The following is a 23,699-nucleotide window of genomic DNA, read 5'->3' as shown; positions in this document are numbered from 1 at the left end:
ACTGTTGCATTCTAAAATTGTAATTGTAGCTTCCTGAGTCTCTTCAACTATATCTGACTCCGGTTTTTAAGGCTGAACATCATTACCGACAATTTCTGACATTTTTGGCTGTATAAGATTCCCAGTAATGTTGTTGTATCCAAAGCCCTCTTCTGGAAAGGGGCCCGAGAGCAGCAGCTCATTTGCATTTAAAGGTACACACACGAAAACAGCGTGTTTTTGCTCATACCCAAAAAAAGGCAAATTTGACAAGCTATAATAAATGATCTGTGGGGGATTTTGAGCTGAAACTTCACAGAAACATTCTGGGGACACCAGAGACTTATTGTAAAAAGGGGAATAATAGGTCCCCTTTAAAATAAACATCTAATTGAGGAGAAAACAAATAAATTAGTTGACATGTTTTCAGTCATGCTTTTCAAAAGACACATGAGTTTTGGTAACAGGACTGAGGAAAATCTGTGCATCCATCTTCCACCTTGCAAAAAATGTTATAAAGTTATCTGAGATGGACCAACACATATTTTGAGTAGTTAAATATATACAGTATGTGTACACTCTAAAAAATGCTGGGTTAAAAACAACCCAAGTTGGGTTGAAAATGGACAAACCCAGCGGTTGGGTTAAATGTTTGCCCAACCTGCTGGGTAGTTTTATTTAAACCAACTATTGTTTAAAAATTGCTATATGGCTAGCTTAAAATGAATTAAAAACCAGATGCAATTAGAGACAACAATAATAGACAAAAGGTGAATGTTTACTAATAAGCTTTAATATTTTATTAATATAAATTTAATAGTTTAATAGTTTATTAATATAAATTTATTAATAAGCAATTTAATAAATGTTTATTGTTTAATAATTATTCATTGAACATTAATAAATGTTCATTTCCAACATACTTTGGGTTAATTTTAATTAAGCAATACAGTAATTTTTAAACAATAGTTGGTTTAAATAAAACTACCCAGCAGGTTGGGCAAACATTTAACCCTACCACTGGGTTAAAACAACCCAGTTGCTGGGTTTGTCCATTTTCAACCCAACTTGGGTTGTTTTTAACCCAGCATTTTTTAGAGTGTAATTAGATTCAGTTTTATAAAAGATAAAAAAATAAGTAAAATAAGTATTTGGAAGAGTTACAACAAGGAGGAATGGCCCATATACACATACTGTACAAGTTAAAGGTGCTACAGAGGATGTTTTGTTTTATACGTTTTTGCAATATTACTTGAAACTGAAATATTAATAATATTAAACTGTAATCATTGCCATTACGTTCCTTGTGAGAGACGTGCGCGGATTGGCCCTCTTGGCCAATCATGGCAGTGATTGACAAGCCAGAGGGCCAAACGATTGGCTGATGTTTTTAAGGCCCTACCTCGTGCACAGATCATGTATATTAATATTATTCCTTTCAGTGCACCTAATAAATAGTCTTTTATCAGTTAGTAAAGACACTTTCAAGTAATTTTGCAAAAATGTATAAAACAAAACATCCTCTATAACACCTTTAATGATAGTAAATCAGATACAAAATAGCTTAAATTAATTTTTATACAAAAAATTGAAAATGTGCACTGTGATATTTGGCCAAGCATTGGCCAAAAACAAACAAATAAACCTAAAAATCATCATATATCAGCTGATTAATGAATCTGAACCACATATTGTCTATTACTAAAAATTGTTTTAAATAAAATTCTTCTAACTTCTATACTGATCACAGGTGCAGTTCTATTCACCTCATACTAATTGAGTCAAATACTTGTACTTTTAACAACTGATTTGTCACGCGGCAGGACCATTTTAATGAACTTTGAAATTTTAGTCCAAACCCTGCAGCTTCAAACGCAACAGCACAGGTGATGGACTTTCACGCTGGAATCAATGAATCTGTGGGAGATCTTTTGGACGCCCCATGTCAGAAAACCCCACCAGGAGAACTTCAAAGACTCTCTGTTCTAATGACAAGTTTGTGCACCTCTTGTTCTTGCGTAAAATGGCTAAAACATTTGACAGCACCCAGCGTGCCATTACTTGAGGCATGACAAGCTCTGCAAGTCATAATCAACCCACTGCACAATTAATGTTGTATTGTCCCTGTCCCTAGCCGACCCAATTCAGTCACTTCATCTCTGCTTTTCTTTGACTTTTATTGGCATCTGCTTTGGTGTCTTTGGCGCCTTCCTTTTGCCCGTGCAAATGGTAGAAATGGTAACTAAGTACAGAAACACACTGATCTACTCACACTGCCATCGCTGCAGGGTTTCAGCTCTTTCCAGAAGGTCTGCATGTGGCCCAGATCGACCTTGTTCAGGGGGATGGACACCTCTCCTATAGGGTCATTCCTGCTAAAACGGTCATAATCTAGCACTTGCAGGTACAATGTGCGTTGCACCACCTTCTCAAAGGGGAACCCTGTGAGAGAAATGAGAGGGGGATAATTTTAGCTCACCAAAATTATTTTCAGCTCAATACAGGGTACAAAAATACTGTGGACCGGCCCCAGGGTGTTCATTGAGCATCTGATGCATACTGCATACAACACTGGAAAGCCTTTTGTTTCTGAAAGGACACAAAATTTCATGTAAAAGATGCTGGTTGACATGAGCGCTTGCGAGGAAGAACTAAATATATAATCTTTATAATCTTATATTGAATTTGGTTTAACACATTTGTGACACAAGTAATAGTTGCAAACCTGATGAAGAAGTGAAAATATAATAATAACAAATGTTTCTTGAGCAGCAGATCAGCATTTTAGAGCAATTTCTGAAGGATCATGTGACACTGAACACTGGGAGTGATTTATTTCATCACAGAAATAAATTACATTTTAAAATATATTAAAACAGAAAACAGTTATTTTAAATTGTAATAATATTTCACAAGCATTTTTGATCAAATAAATGCTGTCTTGGTGAGCATGAGCCCGTTAACACCAAGAATAACTATAAAGATAACTATAACGATAATCGATAACTATATTTGCGCCCACACCAACGAACGATAACGGTTTGTTTATTCTAAACTCAAGCGCTGCGGTTTCAAAGTCTGTACAACGTCATTAAACATGTTTTTTCTGTTCTTGTTGCATTTACACGGCTTTAACCAGCAGATGTCCTCATCGTGCTATGTTTCGAGTATAGCTAGTGTGACCCAGAGCCGTTGAAAAAGGTGTAATCGATCTAAATCACAAATCATGATTCGGATTGCGTGTCAAAACGCCAAACTGCTGAAATCACGTGACTTTGGCGCTCCGAATTTTGGCGCTGATTCGACACAAAAGATTCATAACGCTCTGAAGCTTCATGAAGCAGTGTTTTAAAATCGGCCATCACTATATAAAGTGTTTTTTTGTTTTTTTTGGCACACCAAAAATATTCTCGTCACTTTATAATATTAATATTGAACCACTGTACTCACATGAACTGATTTAAATATGTTTTTAGTACATTAATGGATCTTGAGAGAGGAAATGTCATTGCTGGCTATGTAGGCCTCATGGAGCCATCGGATTTCATCAAAAATATCTTAATTTGTGTTCCGAAGATCAACAAAGGTCTTATGGGTGTAGAACAGCATGAGGGTGAGTAATAAATGACATTATTTTCATTTTTGGGTGAACTAACCCTTTATAATGCAGAGTCAAAAGTCTGGCTACACGAGGGAAACCATCTTCAAACAAACTACATAAAGACTAGGAACTCAAAATACATAAAAATGTAGCCGAGATGTAAAAACCACACTGACCTTCAAATAGGAAGGTCTCGTTCCAGTGAGGGTTGAGGTTCTTTCTTTTGACCTTGGTCTCAAGTTTGTGCTTCTTGTCTGGCAGAAGGTAGAGTTTGACAAATGGATCTGAAGTTCCAGAAAAGTCTTTCGCAGGTAGATCCTGACCCTTCAGGATTTTCACTGTTAGTGTGGAGTCCTGAAAACTGTATCCCACACTGAACTGAATGCGTCCCAACTTCTCGCACACGGGTCCTTCGTGTTCCTCTTCCTCAGAGCCTGGAGACAACTTAGACACCAAAGTGGACAAAATTTCATTAAAATCACGAAAACCACATTGCACACATAACTGAATCAAACACAGCTACAGAAATGAAAATGAAAATATAAAGCTAATTCAAAATAATAATAAATACTAAATACTAAAGTAACACCGTTTTCAACTTAAAACATAAAACTTTTTATGCATTTTGGCCGTTAATTTACATGACAACGGCGTTTTGGCAGCGTGAAAATGCAAAATTTTTAAAACTGGTTTCACTGTGCAAGTTTTGAATATGATAGCGTTATCGTCTCTTTGTAAACTACAAAATTGCGCATTTGTGAAAACGGCGACGTCATGCGCATGCGTATTATGTGTTCAGTCTATAGGCGTGTAATGTTTCTTTATTAAGTGACATCGCCATCTACTGGCCTGTCATCATGAATAATACAATGTTTTTAATAGTTTTCGTGGATCCGTGTGAACGGGATCATTTTGACAACATTGTCGTCTGTACGCGAAGAATGCAAAGGACAAACTTTTCCACTTTTAGTACATCATTGTTGTACCCTGAATCTGATTCATTACACTTATGAACCAGTTCCTCTTAAAGGTGCAATATTTAATATTTCTGTCAGCTAGAGGTCGCTAGAGGCCTATTCAAAACAAAGGCGTAGCTTGATGACGCCAAGTTTGAGCGCAGAATCTTGGGACATGTGGTCTTTATTTCACAGCTGGTGGAAACTAATTGGGATAGGACTCGGGAAGAAATCATGTTCATGGATGCGATTATTAACGTTACTGTAGTATGAAGCAGAGCAGGAGCGAGTGTTGCGGGAGCTGAACGAGGAGCTGGAGCGATTGAGCAACACACGCCTCACGAGCAGCGGGACTTTTATTATGACACAGTCACCGGCGCCGCTTCTGCTTTTCCGGTCATGAGTATGAGGTAACGCAGCTCTGTTTATCATATTAGATACATTTGAGAGTGTTGAAAATGATGTTATAACGTTACTCTGTGCGTTCGCTCGGCGGCTGCTGTGAGACACTGTTACACACTGCAGTAAGATAGATCCATTTTACAATATCAAATGCTGGACGGCTTGTGTTGATAAATGGCATGCAATTATTTTTTAAACGCATTGTATGATGGAGAAAATGCTGTATTACTGTTACTAAAAATAAAGCTGCATCTGATTATGCTATGTTAGCTAATTCACAAAACAGTGTTTTTCTCTGAGGCATGGTAAAGCATGGTACTCGCAAAATAAAAAAAACGATTTACAAATAGTTGGAAACTTTTGGGATATTGTAATTACTCAAGTGAACAAAATATATAACACTGGCCTAGTAGTTTTTTGATATTTTACTCCAAATCTTACATATTGCACCTTTAATGAATCATTCAAAAGAACTCACAAACTCACTAGTTATCAAGTTTAAATATGATTAGTATCATATAATTAGATTAACAGCATGCTAACATGCTCAAAATCAACTGTGAGTCGGGTTTCCTGTGTGCTTCACAATACTGATATTTTAGTAGCTATTGGTTTGAATCAGGTTAACTAATGTTACGGACTATTCACTGCTCTACCCTGCTACAATTGAGTGAAAAATGATGCCAGGATACTTTCTAATGATTTGTGACATTCTAACATTAATATGTGATGAAGGGCGAAAAGTTGGGGACCGGCTGGTGGTCTTTACAAACACCTTAGTAATCCATCACTTGAAGTGGTCTGACAAGCAGCGGCATATCGAATTAATGAACTCCCATCCGTGTCAGGACCTTGGCTGAAAGTTGGACTTAATTTGACATGCCATGCCCCAATGCCTGGATCCCCCCTAGCGGGACTCAAAGCTGCGAGAGGTTGCCGCTACAAGAGCTTCTGACACCCTCTTAAAGAGGAAGTACCATCATTAGCCCTCATCACATCTCTTTAAAAACGCCTTACCACCCACATAATGACATACAGACCCTGCGAGGGCCGTTATCCGCGGTCCCTGCAACACACTGTACCAGTTTCTAATTACCGGGCTTCTTGGAGGTAAGTTGCTTTTGACACATCTGTCTGTGTGACTGACTGCAGTAACGGAGAGCACCAATTACACACAATACATCCCCTGTGTTTAAAGGATTCCCATGAAACTAGTGCTACTTTAGAGAGGCAAAACAAAAAGAAAACAGTACAGAGCCACAGGTTCACATTACCATCAGCATGTCACTCGTGACAGAGTTGGCCAGGTCTGAGACGGAAGAGTTAGCGTCTGTCCGGCGGTTGCTGTCGTCTTTGGTCTGACCATTGGGGCTACTGCCGGGTTTGTTAGATCTGGGGAAGAACCACAAAAGAAAAGATCATTTTTTAGTATGTAGCATTAAAATGCTTATGCACAAAGGCCTGTGCGCCTCCCATTGCTCGACTTGGTTAAAGTGTATCTCTGTGGTGCTATTACTGCTGGTAAGCATGGCCCTGTTAGACTGTTTACTTATGAGAGATCTTAAATTCGCGGGCCTTGCGGCATTTATGACAGCATATAAATTAGGCTACTGTCTCGAAAAGAAAGAGAAAGGAAGAGAAAGCAGAAGAAAATGGGCAAATGTCAGTTCAGTAACCATTTTAAGTTCATTCTTTATGTGCAATGGGGTGTTTGATAAGTATTGTCTATGATGATATCGTAATTATATGTTTTAATGATGTGCGAGCTGACATTGAGTTTGTCACTCACGCTTTCACTGCATGATGTATGCATGCCCTCAAAATTCAAGATACATGGACATTTTTGCCCTGATGAGTTTATGTCTTATAATTATATCATATGATATGATGTAATTATACAATATCACATGAGCAAGATTGCCATTTTCTCAAATCAGAACGATTGCAAATGTGATATTTATTTTATACAAGTTAAATTAACAAAAAGTTAAATGAATAATAAGTTAACATTTTGAGTTACATTTTACAATATTTATTTTATTTTACAATATTTTATACAAGTTAAATTAACAACAAGTTAAATGAATAATAAGTTAACATTTTGAGTTACATTTTTAGACACAATATTGTCAATTTTGTTTGTTTTTTATTCATTTCGCCAACGAAAATTTCAAAATGAAGAACAGCCAAATAATCTGGAGACGGAAATGATTTTTTTTTTTTTTATACTGACTGAATCCGCGTTTTGAAAAAGACAGTCACTTGCTTAGTTCATGAATGAATCAGTCGTTTGAACAAATCGGGTGAATGAATGACTCACTCATTAAGACAGTGAATTGATGCCACTACTGGCAATTTAGTTTCATATTTAAAGTACATTTTAATTAAAAAGTTAAAATTAGAAATAATTTCATATTTAAATATTGAATTAAATGTATGTAGACAAATTGTAAATGCTAATGCTACTTCTGATGCCGCTTCTGTCACATCTGCATTGCAAAGATGAATTTTGTTGCTAATGATTTTGATTGGTAACAGCCCTATACTGTGCTATTATTCTAACTGAATTTAATTTGAATGTTAGAATTTGACGTAAAAGATGATGCTTACATCTAATAAGTTTAGAAAAATGCCCTTATGTAGGTAAAAATGCCCCTGGAAATAAATTTAAGGTGGCAAATATTGCTTTTGAAATAACTTTAAAAATATTGAGATAAAATTTGTCAATATTGCACATCCCTAATGTATAGCTTAGTATTAATTTTTATTTCTTCAGGTCTTAAAAAGGTCTTTAAAAGCCTTAAATTTGACTTCTTTTTGTTTTCTTTATTTTACAAAAGCACGACATTTCGTTGTTATTGTGAGTGTACACAAAAGTTTCAAATGATGTCTTACTCTTATCTGTATGGCCAAATATGACAGAGTGGCCAATATAAGTTGTTTCCGCTGTCATGAGAAAAAAAATAGACATATTAAACAATCAAAAAAATAAAAAAGCATTTCTAAAAGGTTAAAACAAATGAAAAAAGAGACTTTTTTAATCTGATATTTTTTTGCTTATTAGAGAATTATGCCGTTTAACAGCAATCTCTGCATATATAGCATCCCAAATCACTCACTGACGAGGTCCCATTTCAGTTAGGATGCTGCCTATGTAGGTAGTAGACAGCAAGGCAGCTCACTAGGTTTTGGAACAGAGCCTTAGTGATGTCACACTGAGGCAGAGTCTGACATTTGTCCTCCGTGTAAAGCTAAAAAATGGTTCCATATAAAAATATTACAGTTCTGTGGAGATTTGGAATACATAATAAAGGCAATACAAAGAACATAAAAGAGTGTATGAGGTAAGGACACAACAAAGTAGGAGCTGAGACAAGTACAAGTACTGCATTACATTCAGCATTTACTCAGTTCAGAACAGCAAGGAGATAAAAGGATGGAAAACCAGTGAGATAAAACAGTGTTTTTACTATTAAAGAATTTTCAGATCAAAAGAAAGCCAAAGCACAAACAAGAATATAATCATTAGCAAAAGCATCTAACATATGTATTTTGAAGAGAAAACAGCAATAGCATCTATCTATCCCACTTATGTATTTATATTTATAGTTTATTACAACAAAACCTTTAGTTAACAACACAGAATGTCATGTAAAATCACTATTGAATAAGATTAAGTTTTCAGCAACCAACAATGAATTCAAATGTAGCAATTATGGTTTCAATTTTGGTCACATTTTGGGGTTGAGCAAAAATGCGCCGTTTCAGTGTGTGCCCTTTAAATGCAAATGAGCTGCTGTGCTCTGCCTAAAAGGGCGGAGCTTCGAGAGCTGATTCTCCGGTGACAGGATTCAGTCAGGACGCACTATAATGTCAGAAACTGCAAATATGCTGCATGGAGATAGAACAGGTATAGTTTATTTCAATCACGGTTATAACTTGTATTGTCGTCTTGTTTTTATCCACTATATTACTACAAGCCTGTTTACAGATGAGTTTTATAACGTTTATTGTACTTCACAAAAAAGATGAAGTGTCTGTTTTCACTCTAGAAAATCATTGCAAGAGCTTAATAAAACAGTGCAAGTGTGCATTCAAATATTATTAATACCATAAACTCTCTCTCTCTCCCTTGTATTATCATCAACATACACATATATATCCGTAAATCAACTCCGATGAACTGTAATAAAGTGCTCTCACCTTCATTACTGCCGTATCCAGTATCAATCTGGAGACTGTAAACTGGATCACAAACAGTTTTTACTTGTATATCCTTGAGTAACACATTTTTAGCACAACCTCTGTTTTGAATTCTCCCTTTGTATTGACATTCGTTCACAAAGCAGTCCGGTGTGAAATGATTCACGCAGACATAAATTAATTCCGGTAGAGTTGAGGGAGCATTTTCTTCTAAAACAAAATTAATCCACCTCGTCTTCAGCGGCTCAGATTTCAGGAGTAAATGGAGAGAGCTATGTGGATTAATCCATCCAGCTAAAGAATCCATCCAGCTAGCCAAACGCCATGCAAAAGTGAATTTTGCATAATAGGTCCCCTTTAAAAGGATAACTGCACACATTTAATAAGAACCAATATAAAAAAAATAAAAAATAAAAAAAAAGGACTGAAACCAGCTCTTAAAAATAACCGGTTCCTGACACACTATATAGAAAAATCACTGCACAAATGTGTGCAAACAGTAATGGCGGCCCTCCAGTTATTACAAGTCACAGTGGAACTGTGAGAGTCCAGCACTAATAGACCTATGATGAGTTTCTAGTAATATGGCTGCCAGAGGGGGGAGACGAATAGCCGCCTTTGACTTTTCGTCCCCGGGGAAAGAAAGCAAGAAGAAACAAGTGCTGTTGGCACGGCAACGGCTGGAGAGATGGCAAATGCACCTGGTTTGTGGAATGCTGGGAGATATGGCTCGTCGCTAACTGGAGATTGACAGGCACACTCATGGAGGGGAAGACAGACATGCCGTCTGAAGAGTGATGATACACCCACCATAAACACAGACACAGCAGACAGCGACAGTCATCATTTCTTTAACACCCTCTCTGAATTTTTCTCCATCAGAGAAATCCTGCAAGAGTAATTTCCTCCACCTGTAATGATGACTGGAATGACATGGTCAGTGTTCAACAGGTTATAGTGACCACAAAAGCTGCTTGTGAAACCATCTCCTTATGTTCAGAGTGACATGACAGAAAATCGTTCAAAAGTTTCAGACCAATGAGTCCTACATGCAGTTAACTTGATCTAAGAGAGAGAGAGAGAAAGATGATTTTTTTTGTCCAAACAATGAAAGTTAATGAGGTCTAATGTTGTTTTGGTCCCCACTGACTTTTAATGCATGGAGGAAAACACTTTAAATGATGATTTGAATGCTGATAGACTTTTTATTTTTGATTGAACGAAGAGTTTGCATCCTGAATGAATCAAGATAATCAAAAATATAACTGAATTAATCATCACAAATTAATTCAATTATGAAAAATGCTTTAATTTCAGGATATAGACTTAGACCAGAAAGCAAGCTTGCTTTAAAATTTGAAGTACTACTTTCCTCCTAAAACATAATTGGCACTCATTTTCGAGGCTTTTTTATGCCAAGGAGAACTGATATGATGAACCCCTTTCAAAAATAAAATTTATACAGTCCTATTTACACTGTGAATGAAAAACACTAAGCATTAAAGACAACATGTTGGCTTTTTCAACATTTTTCTACCAACTATATTTCAACCAAATAATGACCGTTTACTATTGTGTTTTAGAGCTGCTTTACTGCAGAATTTAATTCTTTTTGCACTATAGAATTACTTACCTGTTTATCACTGTAGGGCTGCTTTGAAACAATCTGTTTTGTTTAAAGTGCTATAAGGTAACTTGACTTGACTATAATATAGATAAACATTTTCAAATCCATTTTTTCATAATAAATATCATTATTTAAAAAAGCTAATTTTCAGAAAACAGAATTATATACAATCAATGAGCTAAAGGGGACAAAGGTGAGAAAAAAACCTAGAAAGGTACTAAACAAATACAAACTATTCTTATGTGTATTGCAAGGAAGAAAAGACGAACAGATTTTGGAATTCCTGATCCAATGATCCAAACAATTCCTGATGGACAAAATTAATATCCGCCCTAAATTTTTTCTCGTTCGAGAAGCAGTTTCACTCAGATATGCATCACAATAGAGAAAAAAAAGATGATAGCAATTTCTGTTTCATGGTGACTTTAAATACCCCAAGCTAACAAGGGACATTCTCAGACTTTGAGCAAACGTTCTGGAAAGGTTGTCTCAAAGTTATGAGCAAACATTCTTCCGGTAATGTTAACAGAACAGAACATCTTTTTAACAATGTTCTTAAAATGTTAGCATTAAAATGTTATTTATACATCAGTCATGATTTTTTTTCTTTTTCTGAAATGTTTTATTTGGACGGTTGGGTTCTGTTTTTTTTTTTTTCTTCAGAACATTCAAAAGTAATGTTCCCATAATACGTGCAAAGTGATAAAATGGAATGTTCCCTTAACATTTGCATGAAAAAAAAAAAACCTTTAAAAAAATGAACCTTTTAAACTTTCAGAGAACTTTCAGAAATACCATTTTCATAACTTAATGGGAACATTAGCAAAATGTTCTTAGAACATATATTTGTTAAATGAGACCCCTGGCCTAAAACATTGCCTCAGTAGCTACTGTATAGACTACTGGAACAGTCTCTAACCCTAACGTGTTATTAAATGATGAAATTAACATTAAGGTTAATAAATGCTTTAGAAGCATTTTTCATTGTCAGTTTATGTCAACTTATGAATTAACTAATGTTAAATAATGGAGCCTTATTGTAAAGTGTGATAAATATCCTTAACTCTTTATGTATTTGGCACTGTGATGAACACCATAGTGAATACAAAAATCTGAATGGCTGTTTGAAACACTTAAATACTGTAGTAGCTGTAGCACAGCTGCTTTGTTTACAGGGTTACCGGGGTAACCGCTGCATTTCTGCTGTTCCATCAGTGCCATCTGCTGTCAAAAAGTGAATGTGTATTTTCCACTCGTCCGCCATGTGCTTCTTCTGTGTGTTGGGCTTGTTTACATCAGTGCATGTGCCTCTTTGACGCAGCATATAGTGGTGCTGTGCATTTTAAATGGTTGATGGGTAAATTATTCTTAAAATGCATTCTAAAAATCAGAATAATTGGTAATAAATAATTATTACCGGTATTCTGAAGTGCCCATGATGATAATATCGTGCATGATCATTATCGTGATATATCGTATTACCATATACGAGCACATATAACCAAGAATGTGCATTAAAACGGCTATATGTAGAATTCAGTAACCCTTGTTATTAGAGACACCGATGGCCGTTAAGTGAACTGCAGCCAGAAACTTATTGCTTGTACACACGTAACATACAAACGTGATTCAATGCCCCTGATATACTCACGCTGAAATTCTTTTCAATTCTTTGCTTAGAAGTAAAAAAAAAAAAACCTTTGAAGCAAACATCCTGACGCCGTCCACGCTGCTGAAAGCATTTCATCATAGTGATGTGGATATTTGCACACTGTTAAGATAGTTTGATTATAAAGTACATCTGAGACTATAAACTATATAGATCTGGCTATGCGTGAATATAGTTTGAATTAATCCCATGACACATTCTGATATTACAGCACAGAATGGCTCTTTCAGCATTATCCTGAACATTGCATAAGCGTTCATTTCATGTGTCACTGAACGGAAGAAAGGTTCTCAGGAGCTCACGTAAATGTCACATCCTTTGGATTTTCCTGGCAAAACCGGCCCGAGTCCTTCACACAAAAATCAGTCTACAGCTTTCAGAGGAAGTCGGAAAAGGTCTCGTTTTTTAAAGTTTCATTACAAGCTGTTCACACATTGGCAATACAAAAAGTGATTAATACATGAAATGTCTTACAAATGTCCCCTTTAAGTAAAATTAAGATCTCATACAACTTTTTCTTACTAGACACCACTGCCAATATTCCTTTCAGACTTTCCAAGACATATATTTAGCTGCACATCAGTGTGCACATCCCAAGCCCCTATATGTTTCCTCCGACCATATCAATATCCAAGGTTTCCTGTGGATTTTACATAAGCATAAGCTGTAGGGCAACTTGGAAGAGATGCGGCCTTTGTTACTTAAGGATTTTACATCTAAACTCTTTCCAATGGTGAAAGATCAGGAGGTCATCACAGACTTCACTGCATTAATGTCTCCCGCAGGGTTGGATGGAGATTGTGTAAGCATCAGATTTTATCCAGCACATTCTGCTAAGGTTGTTATAACCTTTGAGAGTGTGTTTCAGAGGTTCTATTGTGATACCAAGGTCAACATTAGACTAAAAGCAAAACAAAATGACTGCATTTGCATTAATATTCATTTTCTTGGCAGGCGGTTTCTTACCAAAGTGACCTGCAGGAAAGTGAATGTAAAGTACCATGACAATTATATCAGGTACCAAAATACAGTCTGGATCTAGATTGACGTATGCCTCTCTGGGTGACAGGAGATGGCCAGCTGGGTGATTATTTATAACCTGTGCACAAATCAAGAGCAAAAACTAACACTCCGAACAGTCTGGAATAGCCAGACATTATTTAACTCTGAAAGAATGATAGAGATCTTCAATGAATAGAACACAAAATAGAAAACTATAGGTGATTTTTTTGATCAGTGGAGGTACTAAACCTTCAAGGCAATATTGATCATCAATCTCAGTTACTAAATTAACAAATGAAAAAACGGTTTTCCACTTAAAATTATATATATATTATATATATATATATTAAAAAATACAGATTTGAAACAAAAAAGCAGAGTAAATGTTTTTTTTTTTTTTTTTCTGAACTAGCCCTTTAATCTCAATTCAAGGATTTAATTGAGGCCAGGATCACAAAAATGAAACGCACACACCTAGGTTCATTGCCATCGAAATCTGAGCACTAAATCTCACTGCACAACAACAACAACACAGCAACATCAACGCATGGCTGCTATTAACTCGGTTTGAGCTTTTAGTGTCTGATAGATAAAGGAGCTTTGAGATAGCATTGATCTGATATCAAGTCAAGTCAAGTTGAGCTTTATTGTCATTTCGCTACATGTGGTGACATACAGTGGAACAAAATGTTGTACCTCACAGGACCACAGTGCTACATAAATACAGACAGTATAAACCTATACACAACTAACCTACTGACAGTCTGACTCTCTCTCTCTCTCTCTCTCTCTATTATATATATATATATATATATATATATATATATATATATATATATACATACATATACACACACAACTAACCTACTGACAGTCTGACTATATATATATTTATATATATATATACACACACACACACACACACACACACTATATTGCCAAAAGTATTGGGTTAGGTGAATTTAGGTGTTCCAATCACCATGGCCACAGGTGTATAAAATCAAGCACCTAGTCATTCAGACTGCGTCTACAAACATTTGTGAAAGAATGGGTCGCTCTCAGGAGCTCAGTGAATTCAAGCGTGGTACTGTGATAGGTTGCCAACTTTGCAACAAGTTCATTCGTGAAATTTCCTCACAACTAAATATTCCATGCTCAACTGTTAGTGGTATCATAACAAAGTAGAAGCAACTGGGAACAACAGCAACTCAGCCATGAAGTGGTAGACCACGTAAAATCACAGAGCGGGGTCAGCGCACAAGTCGCCAACTTTCTACAGAGCTCTACTTTCTTTTGCTCCATGGTCCAGTTCTGATGCTCACGTGTCCACTGTTGGTGCTTTCGGTGGTGGACAGGGGTCAGCATGGGCTCCCTGACTGGTCTGCAGCTATGTCGCCGGTTCACCACTTTTCCTCCACTTTTGATAGATACTGACCACTGCAGACCGGGAACACCCCACAAGAGCAGCAGTTTTGGAAATAATCTGACTTGCAGTGTTTGTCACGAATATATAACAACAGCAGAATCCCACTATCTGCAAAATATCTTTTTAGCAATTTCTGCCATTGGCTGGTATGATTTAATACAATTTCATGAAGTTAATTTCAGAGCCTGTTTGCACCTGTTGAGGACTGTTTCAAAAACATACCAATACCGGGCTGTGAAAGTTGTCGTTGTATCCTAGGGACATTTGGCAACTGATCAAATGTTGTTTTCCTGACATTTACTTTGAAGTAATGCTTCCAAGCACCCACCAATCATTAATTCAAGGGAGTAAATCTCAGCCATTCTACATGAGTCTGCAATTATCATCATCATTACTGGCCATTCGGCCACACGGCAGAAAGGCGATATAATTTCTCTGAAACAAATGTCAGAGAGAGTGGGTGAGATAAACAGAGGAACAAACCCAGTAGAGCATCATTAGAGTAGCCAGCGCTCTTCAGAGCAGCAAATCGTGCTGATAATTGTGAGGATGGTGAAGAAGTGTTGAGGATGTGTGTGGGAGGAAGCGTTTTTTTTTTTTTTTTTTTTGAATATTTTAGCTTTTAAGCACATGGGTGCTTGGAATAGTGGATTCACTGGATCCAGAATATCAAAGCAACATTTTTAGCAACATGCTAGAAACATCCCCATTGGCTTTTGTGGTTAAAAATCACTGAGATGTTTCAGTGGACAGTAGACTTTGCCTTTTTGGTCGCTCCCCAGAGAAACATTTGTATTGCTCAGACTTTGCTCTTTTGACATGGCTTTCTTTACTACAGATAAATCTAGAAAGATTCTGTTGTTTTTGCTTTATTCTATAATAACACTTTCTCCTCTCGGTTCACAGTGGGATCGCCTGGACACGCTCAGTGGCCCAGTGTGGCCCTGCTGTCTTATTGAATCCATGTAACAGGGTCTCTGTTCACCTTACCTAACTGTGAGGGTGAAAAGGTGGGCTTCCAACCTCCAGGACTACATCCAAAGTCATAGTCCTAGAGGTTGGCAGCCCACCTTTTTAATCAGCCTACGTCAGAACGCAGACTCATTATTGGCCGATGCTGATCACGTGAGCAGCACGACGCATGCGTGTGATGCTGACGCAGGAGCCGGGAAATAATGACGAAGAACCTGGAAGTGCTGCACTGTGTTTACAATATGAATAGTGTAGGAGAATGACGGAACAGAAGAAATTGTTGAATAAAGTCGTTATTTTTGTTTTGTTTTTGCAGACAAAATATTCTCGTCATTTCATAACATTAAGGTTTAACCACTGTAGTCAAGTGGACTATTTTAACAATGTCTTTACTACCTTTCTGGGCCTTGAAAGGTGCAATGATGTTGCTGCCTACGTGTGGTTCAGAAACCTCTTGGATTTCATCAAAAATATCTAAATTTGTGTTCTGAAGATGAACGAAGGTATTAGAGTTTAGAATGACATGAGGGTGAGTAATTAATGACAGAAATGTCATTTTTGGGTGAACTAACCCTTTAATGTTTACTTGCTGAATAAAAGTATATAATAACAATAATAATAATAATAAAAAGTGTTTTTTATCCCTGGCACTGATGTGATTATGTACTGTAAAACAGCCAGAATCTATTACTAAAGAATCTATCAGTCCCATGAATGTAGTTTATGATTAATAATGCATATTACACAGAGTATATAAACCTGTGGCCATGTGTTTTTGTGGCCTTCAGGCAGGTTATTTGTAACTGTCGTAGTAGCAGAACCACATAGGCTAATGAAGTGTTTACTGTATCAGTGTACATATGTGTGTTTGTTTCCTCAGAGCTGTTTGAGTGTCCTGCACTGAACTGAAGATATAGATGAAACACTCCTCAGCTCGTTGGCCTGACACTCATGTGGCCTGACAGCTCACCGCCGCTGTGACATCAGCCGCCACTCAGCGTGCCAACAGCCACCTAGAAAGTTCTCCACTTCAGTGCAGCACAGGCAAAATATCATGGTACACACCTAATTTTATATAAAACTTTCCATGTCAGCTCAACAAGAGGTCCCAATCAAAATGTTTGGGTTTAATTTTTTTTTCTTGTAAAAGAAGTACATAAATGAAAAATAAAGCCACAATATTAACTGTCATGGATGTATATTTAATGAGTAATCCACTATTTTGTAGAGGGGGTCAAAATGACAATTTTGGTTTGTTGAGAGTTATGTTGAGGTATATTTATTTTGGTATGTTGAGGTATATTTTGGTGCTTTGAGGGGTATGGTGAGGTATATTTTGGTATGCTGAGATAGGTTGATGTGTATTTTGGTATGTTGAGGTATATTTTGGTGCTTTGAGGGGTATGGTGAGGTATATTTTGGTATGCTGAGATATGTTGATGTGTATTTTGGTATGTTGAGGTATATTTTGGTGCTTTGAGGGGTATGGTGAGGTATATTTTGGTATGCTGAGATATGTTGATGTGTATTTTGGTATGTTGAGGTATATTTTGGTGCTTTGAGGGGTATGGTGAGGTATATTTTGGTATGTAGAGGTATGTTGATGTATATTTTAGTATGTTGAGGTATATTTTGGTGCTTTGAGGGGTATGGTGAGGTATATTTTGGTATGTAGAGGTATGTTGATGTATATTTTAGTATGTTAAGGTATATGTTGGTATGTTGAGGTATGTTGATGTATATTTTCGCATGTTGAGGTATATTTTGGTATTTTGAGATGTATGGTGAGGTATATTTTGGTGCATTGAGAGGTATGGTGAGGTATATTTTGGTATGTAGAGGTATGTTGATGTATATTTTAGTATGTTAAGGTATATGTTGGTATGTTGAGGTATGTTGATGTATATTTTCGCATGTTGAGGTATATTTTGGTGCATTGAGAGGTATGGTGAGGTATATTTTGGTATGTTGAGATGTATGCTAAATAATATTTTGGTGTGTTGAGGTATATTTTGTTATGTTGAGAGGTATGTTGTATGCAATTGTTTTGATAGAGGGAAACCAGATACATTCCTAGTTTTAATATTATTTGTTATTCAGACATTCTTCTTTAAACACAATAAGTATCAGCTGTTTGACAAGTTACCCAAATTTGGTTTTCAACCATTGAAAATGGGTAAAATTCAACAATTTGAACACAGTCACATTGAGATACCTATATCTATGGGATTTAACCATATAGGGCCTTAAAATAAAGATCACAAAAGAACAATTTATTAAGGATGAGAATCTAAAAGGATATTAAGATATTTTTAATACTTTGGGCAAAAAAACAAAAGAAGTGCTTTTTCCATTTTTGAGTTATTTTTACCCACCTGTAATTTGTCTCAAAATCTCAGCTGGAAATTGTCATTTTGACCCTCCTGTACAAAATAGTGGATTACTCAGTCAACATACCTCCATGGCATTTCAAAATGTTGGCTTTTTCTTCAATTATGTTCGTCTTTCTTCAGAAAAATATTAACAAAATCAAAAATTAGAGCCAGGGAAGTTTCTGAAATTATGTTGATTTAACACAGAATGACCCAGATAACCTTCTGGTTGAAAATAGCTGATACGTGCAACACACATCAACAGAACTCTATATTAATGTGCCAAGTAGCAACGTGCTGTGAGATGAGAGAAAATGATATAAATTTAGAGGAAGAAGAAGGATGGATGACTGAAGGGAAGGATGAAGCAGTGGGGTGGGAGGAAGTGAAAGCGATGAACATATGAAGCAGGGATGAAGCGAGAGATGAGCATGACAATGTGGAGGCGTGTTGATACACACGTGCATGATGCATGGAGATAAACTGTCAACATGTGGACAGACTGGGGGAGAGATGCTAGAGACGGTCGCTGCATGATGGATGATGTTCCCATGAGAATCCAGCCGACTGTGGAGAACAGAATTCTAGACACACGTGAGTGAGCTGTTGGATCCACTTGTGCTTATACCACATTACTGCTTGATGATGGGATGATATGTGGAGAGTTGGACACACGTTTCTTTCCACCAGGAGTCTTATGCAAAAAGTGTAACGCTCTCATAAAAAAAAAGAAACCATGTTCTGCATTTGGTGTAAACCAAGGATACTCATTAAAATCTTGATGCATCGGACACAGTGTAAGGCTGTATTCAGAATAGCATTACCACAATACCACACTGCTTGCTCTATTTCTGCAGTATACATACTAGGGCTGCAATGTAAAAGTGATAAAATAACTGTCAGTGTCAACAAATTTAAATTTCAATTAATCGCGTCTGCGTAAGCAACCACCCAGAACACCCTAGCAACCACCATTGCAACCCCTCAGAAAACTCTAGCAATCACATAGCAACCACCTATAACAAGTCAGCTTTTGCTGGCTCTGAGACACTTGCATGGTATTTCTCCTGCTCGTTGTCTAGCAAAAAAATCCCTCATCACTAAACGAAAGCTTAAAATGAATGCCTGATTATTTCAGGGGCCTTGTCACAAGTTCATTGTTTTTGAATTTCTGTGTTACTTTTGCTATATTTTCACACTTAAAACAATGATTTGGTAATCCTCTTGTACCACTGTCCTCTTTTGTGCTAAGAAATAAGTCTCCTGATGATTCTCTCTCAAGTGCTTCCATTGTTGTCAGCATTAAGTCTGAGATTGATTCAGTGGGCTATATAACACTTTTAATTTAACAACAAAATTACTTCTCTTTAAATGTTTTGGTTTAACATACCTGTTGATCAAACATCGCCTTAAACTTAAATGTAAACTTTTATTTAGTTTTATTTAGTAACTTTTAGGAGGTACTCATTGTACTTGTACTCATTTTTGCTACACAACATTTCACTTATCACCTTGATAAGAAAATCTTATTTTCATGAATAATTTTGACATGCTTCTTTGGTAATTGATTAAGCAGACTTGCTGGAACATTATATCTCTAAAGAACCCTAACATGTCTTCTAAGTAACTGACTTTCAGAAGTTTCAGAGGGGGTGTACTCAGTTATGCAGTGTATAACCACTGTAGCAACCACACCCTAGAACACTCTAGCAAACACATAGCAACCCCTCAGAAAACTTTAGCATAACATAGCAACCACCTATAACATCCTTGCAACCACCCAGAACACCCTAGCAACAACAGAGCAACTACCAAGAAAATTCTAGCAACCACATAGAGCACCTTAGCAACCACCTAGGAACCACACCCTAGAACCACACCCAGAACACTCTAGCAAACACATAGCAAATCCTCAGAACACTTTAGCAATAACACAGCAACCACCTAGAACACACTAGCATACATATAGCAACCACACCCTTGCAACCACATAGAACACCTTAGCAACCACACCCTAGAACCACACCAAGAACACTCTAGCAAACACATAGCAACCCCTCAGAAAACTTTAGCATAACATAGCAACCACCTAGAACACACTAGCATACATATAGCAACCACACCCTTGCAACCACATAGAACACCTTAGCAACCACACCCTAGAACCACACCAAGAACACTCTAGCAAACACATAGCAACCCCTCAGAAAACTTTAGCATAACATAGCAACCACCTATAACATCCGAGCAACTACCCAGAACACCCTAGCAACAACAGAGCAACTACCCAGAAAACTCCAGCAGCTACCCAGAACACTCTAGCAATCACATAGCAACGACCTATAACACCCTAGCAACCACATAGCAACCACACCCTAGAAACCAGAAAGCAACGACCCAGAACACTAGCAACCACATAGCAATGCTTTAGCAACACTCTAGGAACTTGGTGGTGAGTTTTCCTACATAATTCTGTGAATTTCACACCAAATACATGAATTATATTTCAGTAATTTACATGGCCTTTCACGCATGCAGCTTCTATCATCATTAAAAAATAAGAACGAGTTAGAAACAGAGCCGATCAAAAGTGACACATCCATGTGCTGCTGATGTTGTGCAGTCATATTTTTTTGTATAGTTTTGCGGCCACCATCTCATTTATTAAATGGTGTTTTAATGGAAGTGTCCAGAGAGCAGGTGCAGGTGTAAGGCTGGTCAAGACGCCGCTGACATCTCCCCGTCTGCTGGTTTCATTTGATCACGCGTCACTGTTACTGTAGCTGGACAGCTGCTGCCGCACATCTCATTTTAAATTCAATTCGTCTATGTTCCTCCACAATTAAACGCCCTCTGACACACACACACATGCACACACTCTCTCTCTCTCTCTCTGAGTGGATCCTCAAATTCAGGATTATGTAACCACTATTAGATTTGTTTTTTCTCTTGGCATATAAGGTAAAAAAGACTGACATAAATTCAGTATGATTAAAAATACTATTATACTATTTACAGTGTTCACCAGCTCTTTGTGTAAATAAAACAAAAAAACAGCTGCAGGTTGTTTTTTGAGTCTGTGGGTTGAAGCGGAATGTGATTTTTACCCCCAGGACTCATGGAGATTTGAGAAGCAATCGTGAAAATGATATTCTGCTGTTGTATGGCTGTGGCAATTTTAACCACTGACTCTTTATCCTCATCTTTTGTAAGTATTTACAAAGAGAATTTGCTTTTGCAGAGCAGAAAACAGTGTCTTCTCATAGAAAGCTATATTACACATTGCCTGAAAGGTAATATTCGAAAAAAGCATAATAATGGGGCACTTTAACAACATCTTTTGCCACTTGTGTTTACCGTTTTGCAACAAAAGTGCTTCACAGTGCAAAATGTGTTTTAGTGAGTGAGAATGTGTTTTGCAAAGAGTGCATGAGATTTGCAAACGCTGCCTAATGCTGCGTTCACACCAGACGCGACTTGCGCGAATAAATCACGCTATTCACGCATAGTTGGACGCTTGAACATTTTGAGTTTACTCGCTTCATTCGCGCGTGAAAATCCCTTCACAACAGACGCGAATTCGCGTCATGAGAGGGGCTCTCCCACTCTTTTTTGTGTCCCAGACTCTCCAACTGCTTTCTGCACACTTCCTCTGAATAAACACAACCGTTTTTTACAGCTTATCAGATTGTCCGACCTCCTCACTCACTTTCTTTCAAACACGATCCTTTTTATTTCTGTTTCTATAAATGTATGAAGTTGTACAGCGACGATGATTTTGTCCTCCATTGTTGTTTCGAAATTCTGCCTCAGCTCGTTACGTCACGTCACTACTAGAGCAAGCTCAATTCGCGCCGCGTCATTCGCACGAATCGCGCCGCAGGATGTCAATTCGCATCTTTGCATTGACTTAACATGTTAATCACTCGCGCTTACCGCTTCATTCGCGTCTGGTGTGAACGCACCATTAACAGCTTCAACTTGTTTAGGGTTTAGCAGAAAGAGTGATTTATTTGACAAATGTGTTTAGGCCTTTGAGAATTTGGTTCAGAGAATGGGGTTTAGTGTCTTAGCAATTGTGAAAAACTGTTTCAAAGACAAGGCCTAGTCCCAGACTAAAATACATTTTGCATCAGTTATGTGCTGTTCTAAGAAACGTTTATAAAAGCTACAGAGCAGTTCACTTCAGAATTCAAATTTCCTGATTATTTACTCACCCCCATGTCATCCAAGATGTTTATGTCTTTCTTTCTTCAGTCGAAAAGAAATTATAGTTTTTGAGGAAAACATTCCAGGATTTTTCTCCATATAGTGGACTTCACTGGGGTTCAACGGGTTGAAGGTCCAAATTACAGTTTCAGTGCAGCTTCAAAGAGCTCTACATGATCCCAGACGAGGAATAAGAGTCTTATCTAGAGAAACCATCTGTCATTTTCTTAAACTATATAGTTTTTATCCACAAATGTTTATCTTGCACTGCTCTGTGATGCGCCACGCATTACGTAATCACGTTGAAATGGTAACGTGAAAGTACAGCGATTGGGCGAAAAACTCCATCTCATTTTCTCCTCCAACTTCACAATCATTCGACATCGTTGTTTTACCTTTTTTTGTAAAGGGTGCTTGACGTTCGCTTTGTAAACACTGGATCTGTACGTCCACCTACGTCACGTGTGACTTTTCCAGCATGATTACGTAATGTGTGGCGCATCACAGAGCAGTGCAAGATTAGCATTTGTGGTTAAAAAGTATATAATGTTTGATTTTTTTTAGACATATTCACTTACTGATGCAAAATGACCAATCGTTTCACTAGATGAGACTCTTATTCCTCGTCTGGGATCATGTAGAGCTCTTTGAAGCTGCACTGAAACTGACATTTGGACCTTCAACCCGTTGAACCCCAGTGAAGTCCACTATATTTTCCTCAAAAACCTTAAATTCTTTTTGACTGAAGAAAGAAAGACATGAACATCTTGGATGACATGGGGGTGAGTAAATTATCAGGAAATTTTAATTCTGAAGTGAACTAATCCTTTAAATGCCCTCACTGAACTAAGGCCTAATCCAAGCTTAACCTAAACCCTGTCTGTGAAACCAGGCCTAAAGGCCTTTGCACACTGAGTCTGAAATTTTCGCATGCGTTTTTTCGTATTCGTAATTCTAAAAAATCGTCACGCACAGAGACCTTGCACACAGAGTCCGATGCATATTAATGAATGCGTTGCGAAAAATTACAAAAAAAATTAAAAATGCAAAACAATACAAAATTAAGTCTTGTTGTCCTCTCTCTCCTTAAAAAGAGGAAATATTGGGTCCAACCAATTTCGAAATTGCATAGAGAGAAAGGAGAATTCACCTCATCAAGGAGCTGCAGGATTATCCAAGCGTTTCAAAGTTTACTTCAGGATGTCAGTCGCTCTGTTTGATGCTTTACAACTGGCACAATCTGTCTTTATATTCGGTCTCTTTGTATTCCTCACTTTGTTT

At 37.2% G+C, this 23,699-nt stretch overlaps 1 protein-coding gene across 1 annotated transcript in view; it reads right to left on the bottom strand.

Moving 5' to 3' along the window:
• Positions 1–23,699, bottom strand: part of syt7b (synaptotagmin VIIb) — a 159,630-nt gene that overhangs the window by 5,645 nt on the left and 130,286 nt on the right. Inside the window, exons 6-8 of the mRNA XM_067400319.1 lie at positions 6,213–6,330; positions 3,757–4,024; positions 2,252–2,421 (exon numbers count right to left, since the gene is read on the bottom strand). Coding sequence (XP_067256420.1) covers positions 2,252–2,421; positions 3,757–4,024; positions 6,213–6,330 — 556 coding nt within the window. The remainder of the gene's footprint in view (positions 1–2,251; positions 2,422–3,756; positions 4,025–6,212; positions 6,331–23,699) is intronic.

Source organism: Chanodichthys erythropterus, chromosome 11 (genome assembly GCF_024489055.1).
Source record: "Chanodichthys erythropterus isolate Z2021 chromosome 11, ASM2448905v1, whole genome shotgun sequence".
Lineage (NCBI taxonomy): Eukaryota > Metazoa > Chordata > Actinopteri > Cypriniformes > Xenocyprididae > Chanodichthys > Chanodichthys erythropterus.
The sequence above is the reverse complement of the archived record's forward strand: the minus strand, read 5'-3'. Positions and strand labels throughout refer to the sequence as shown.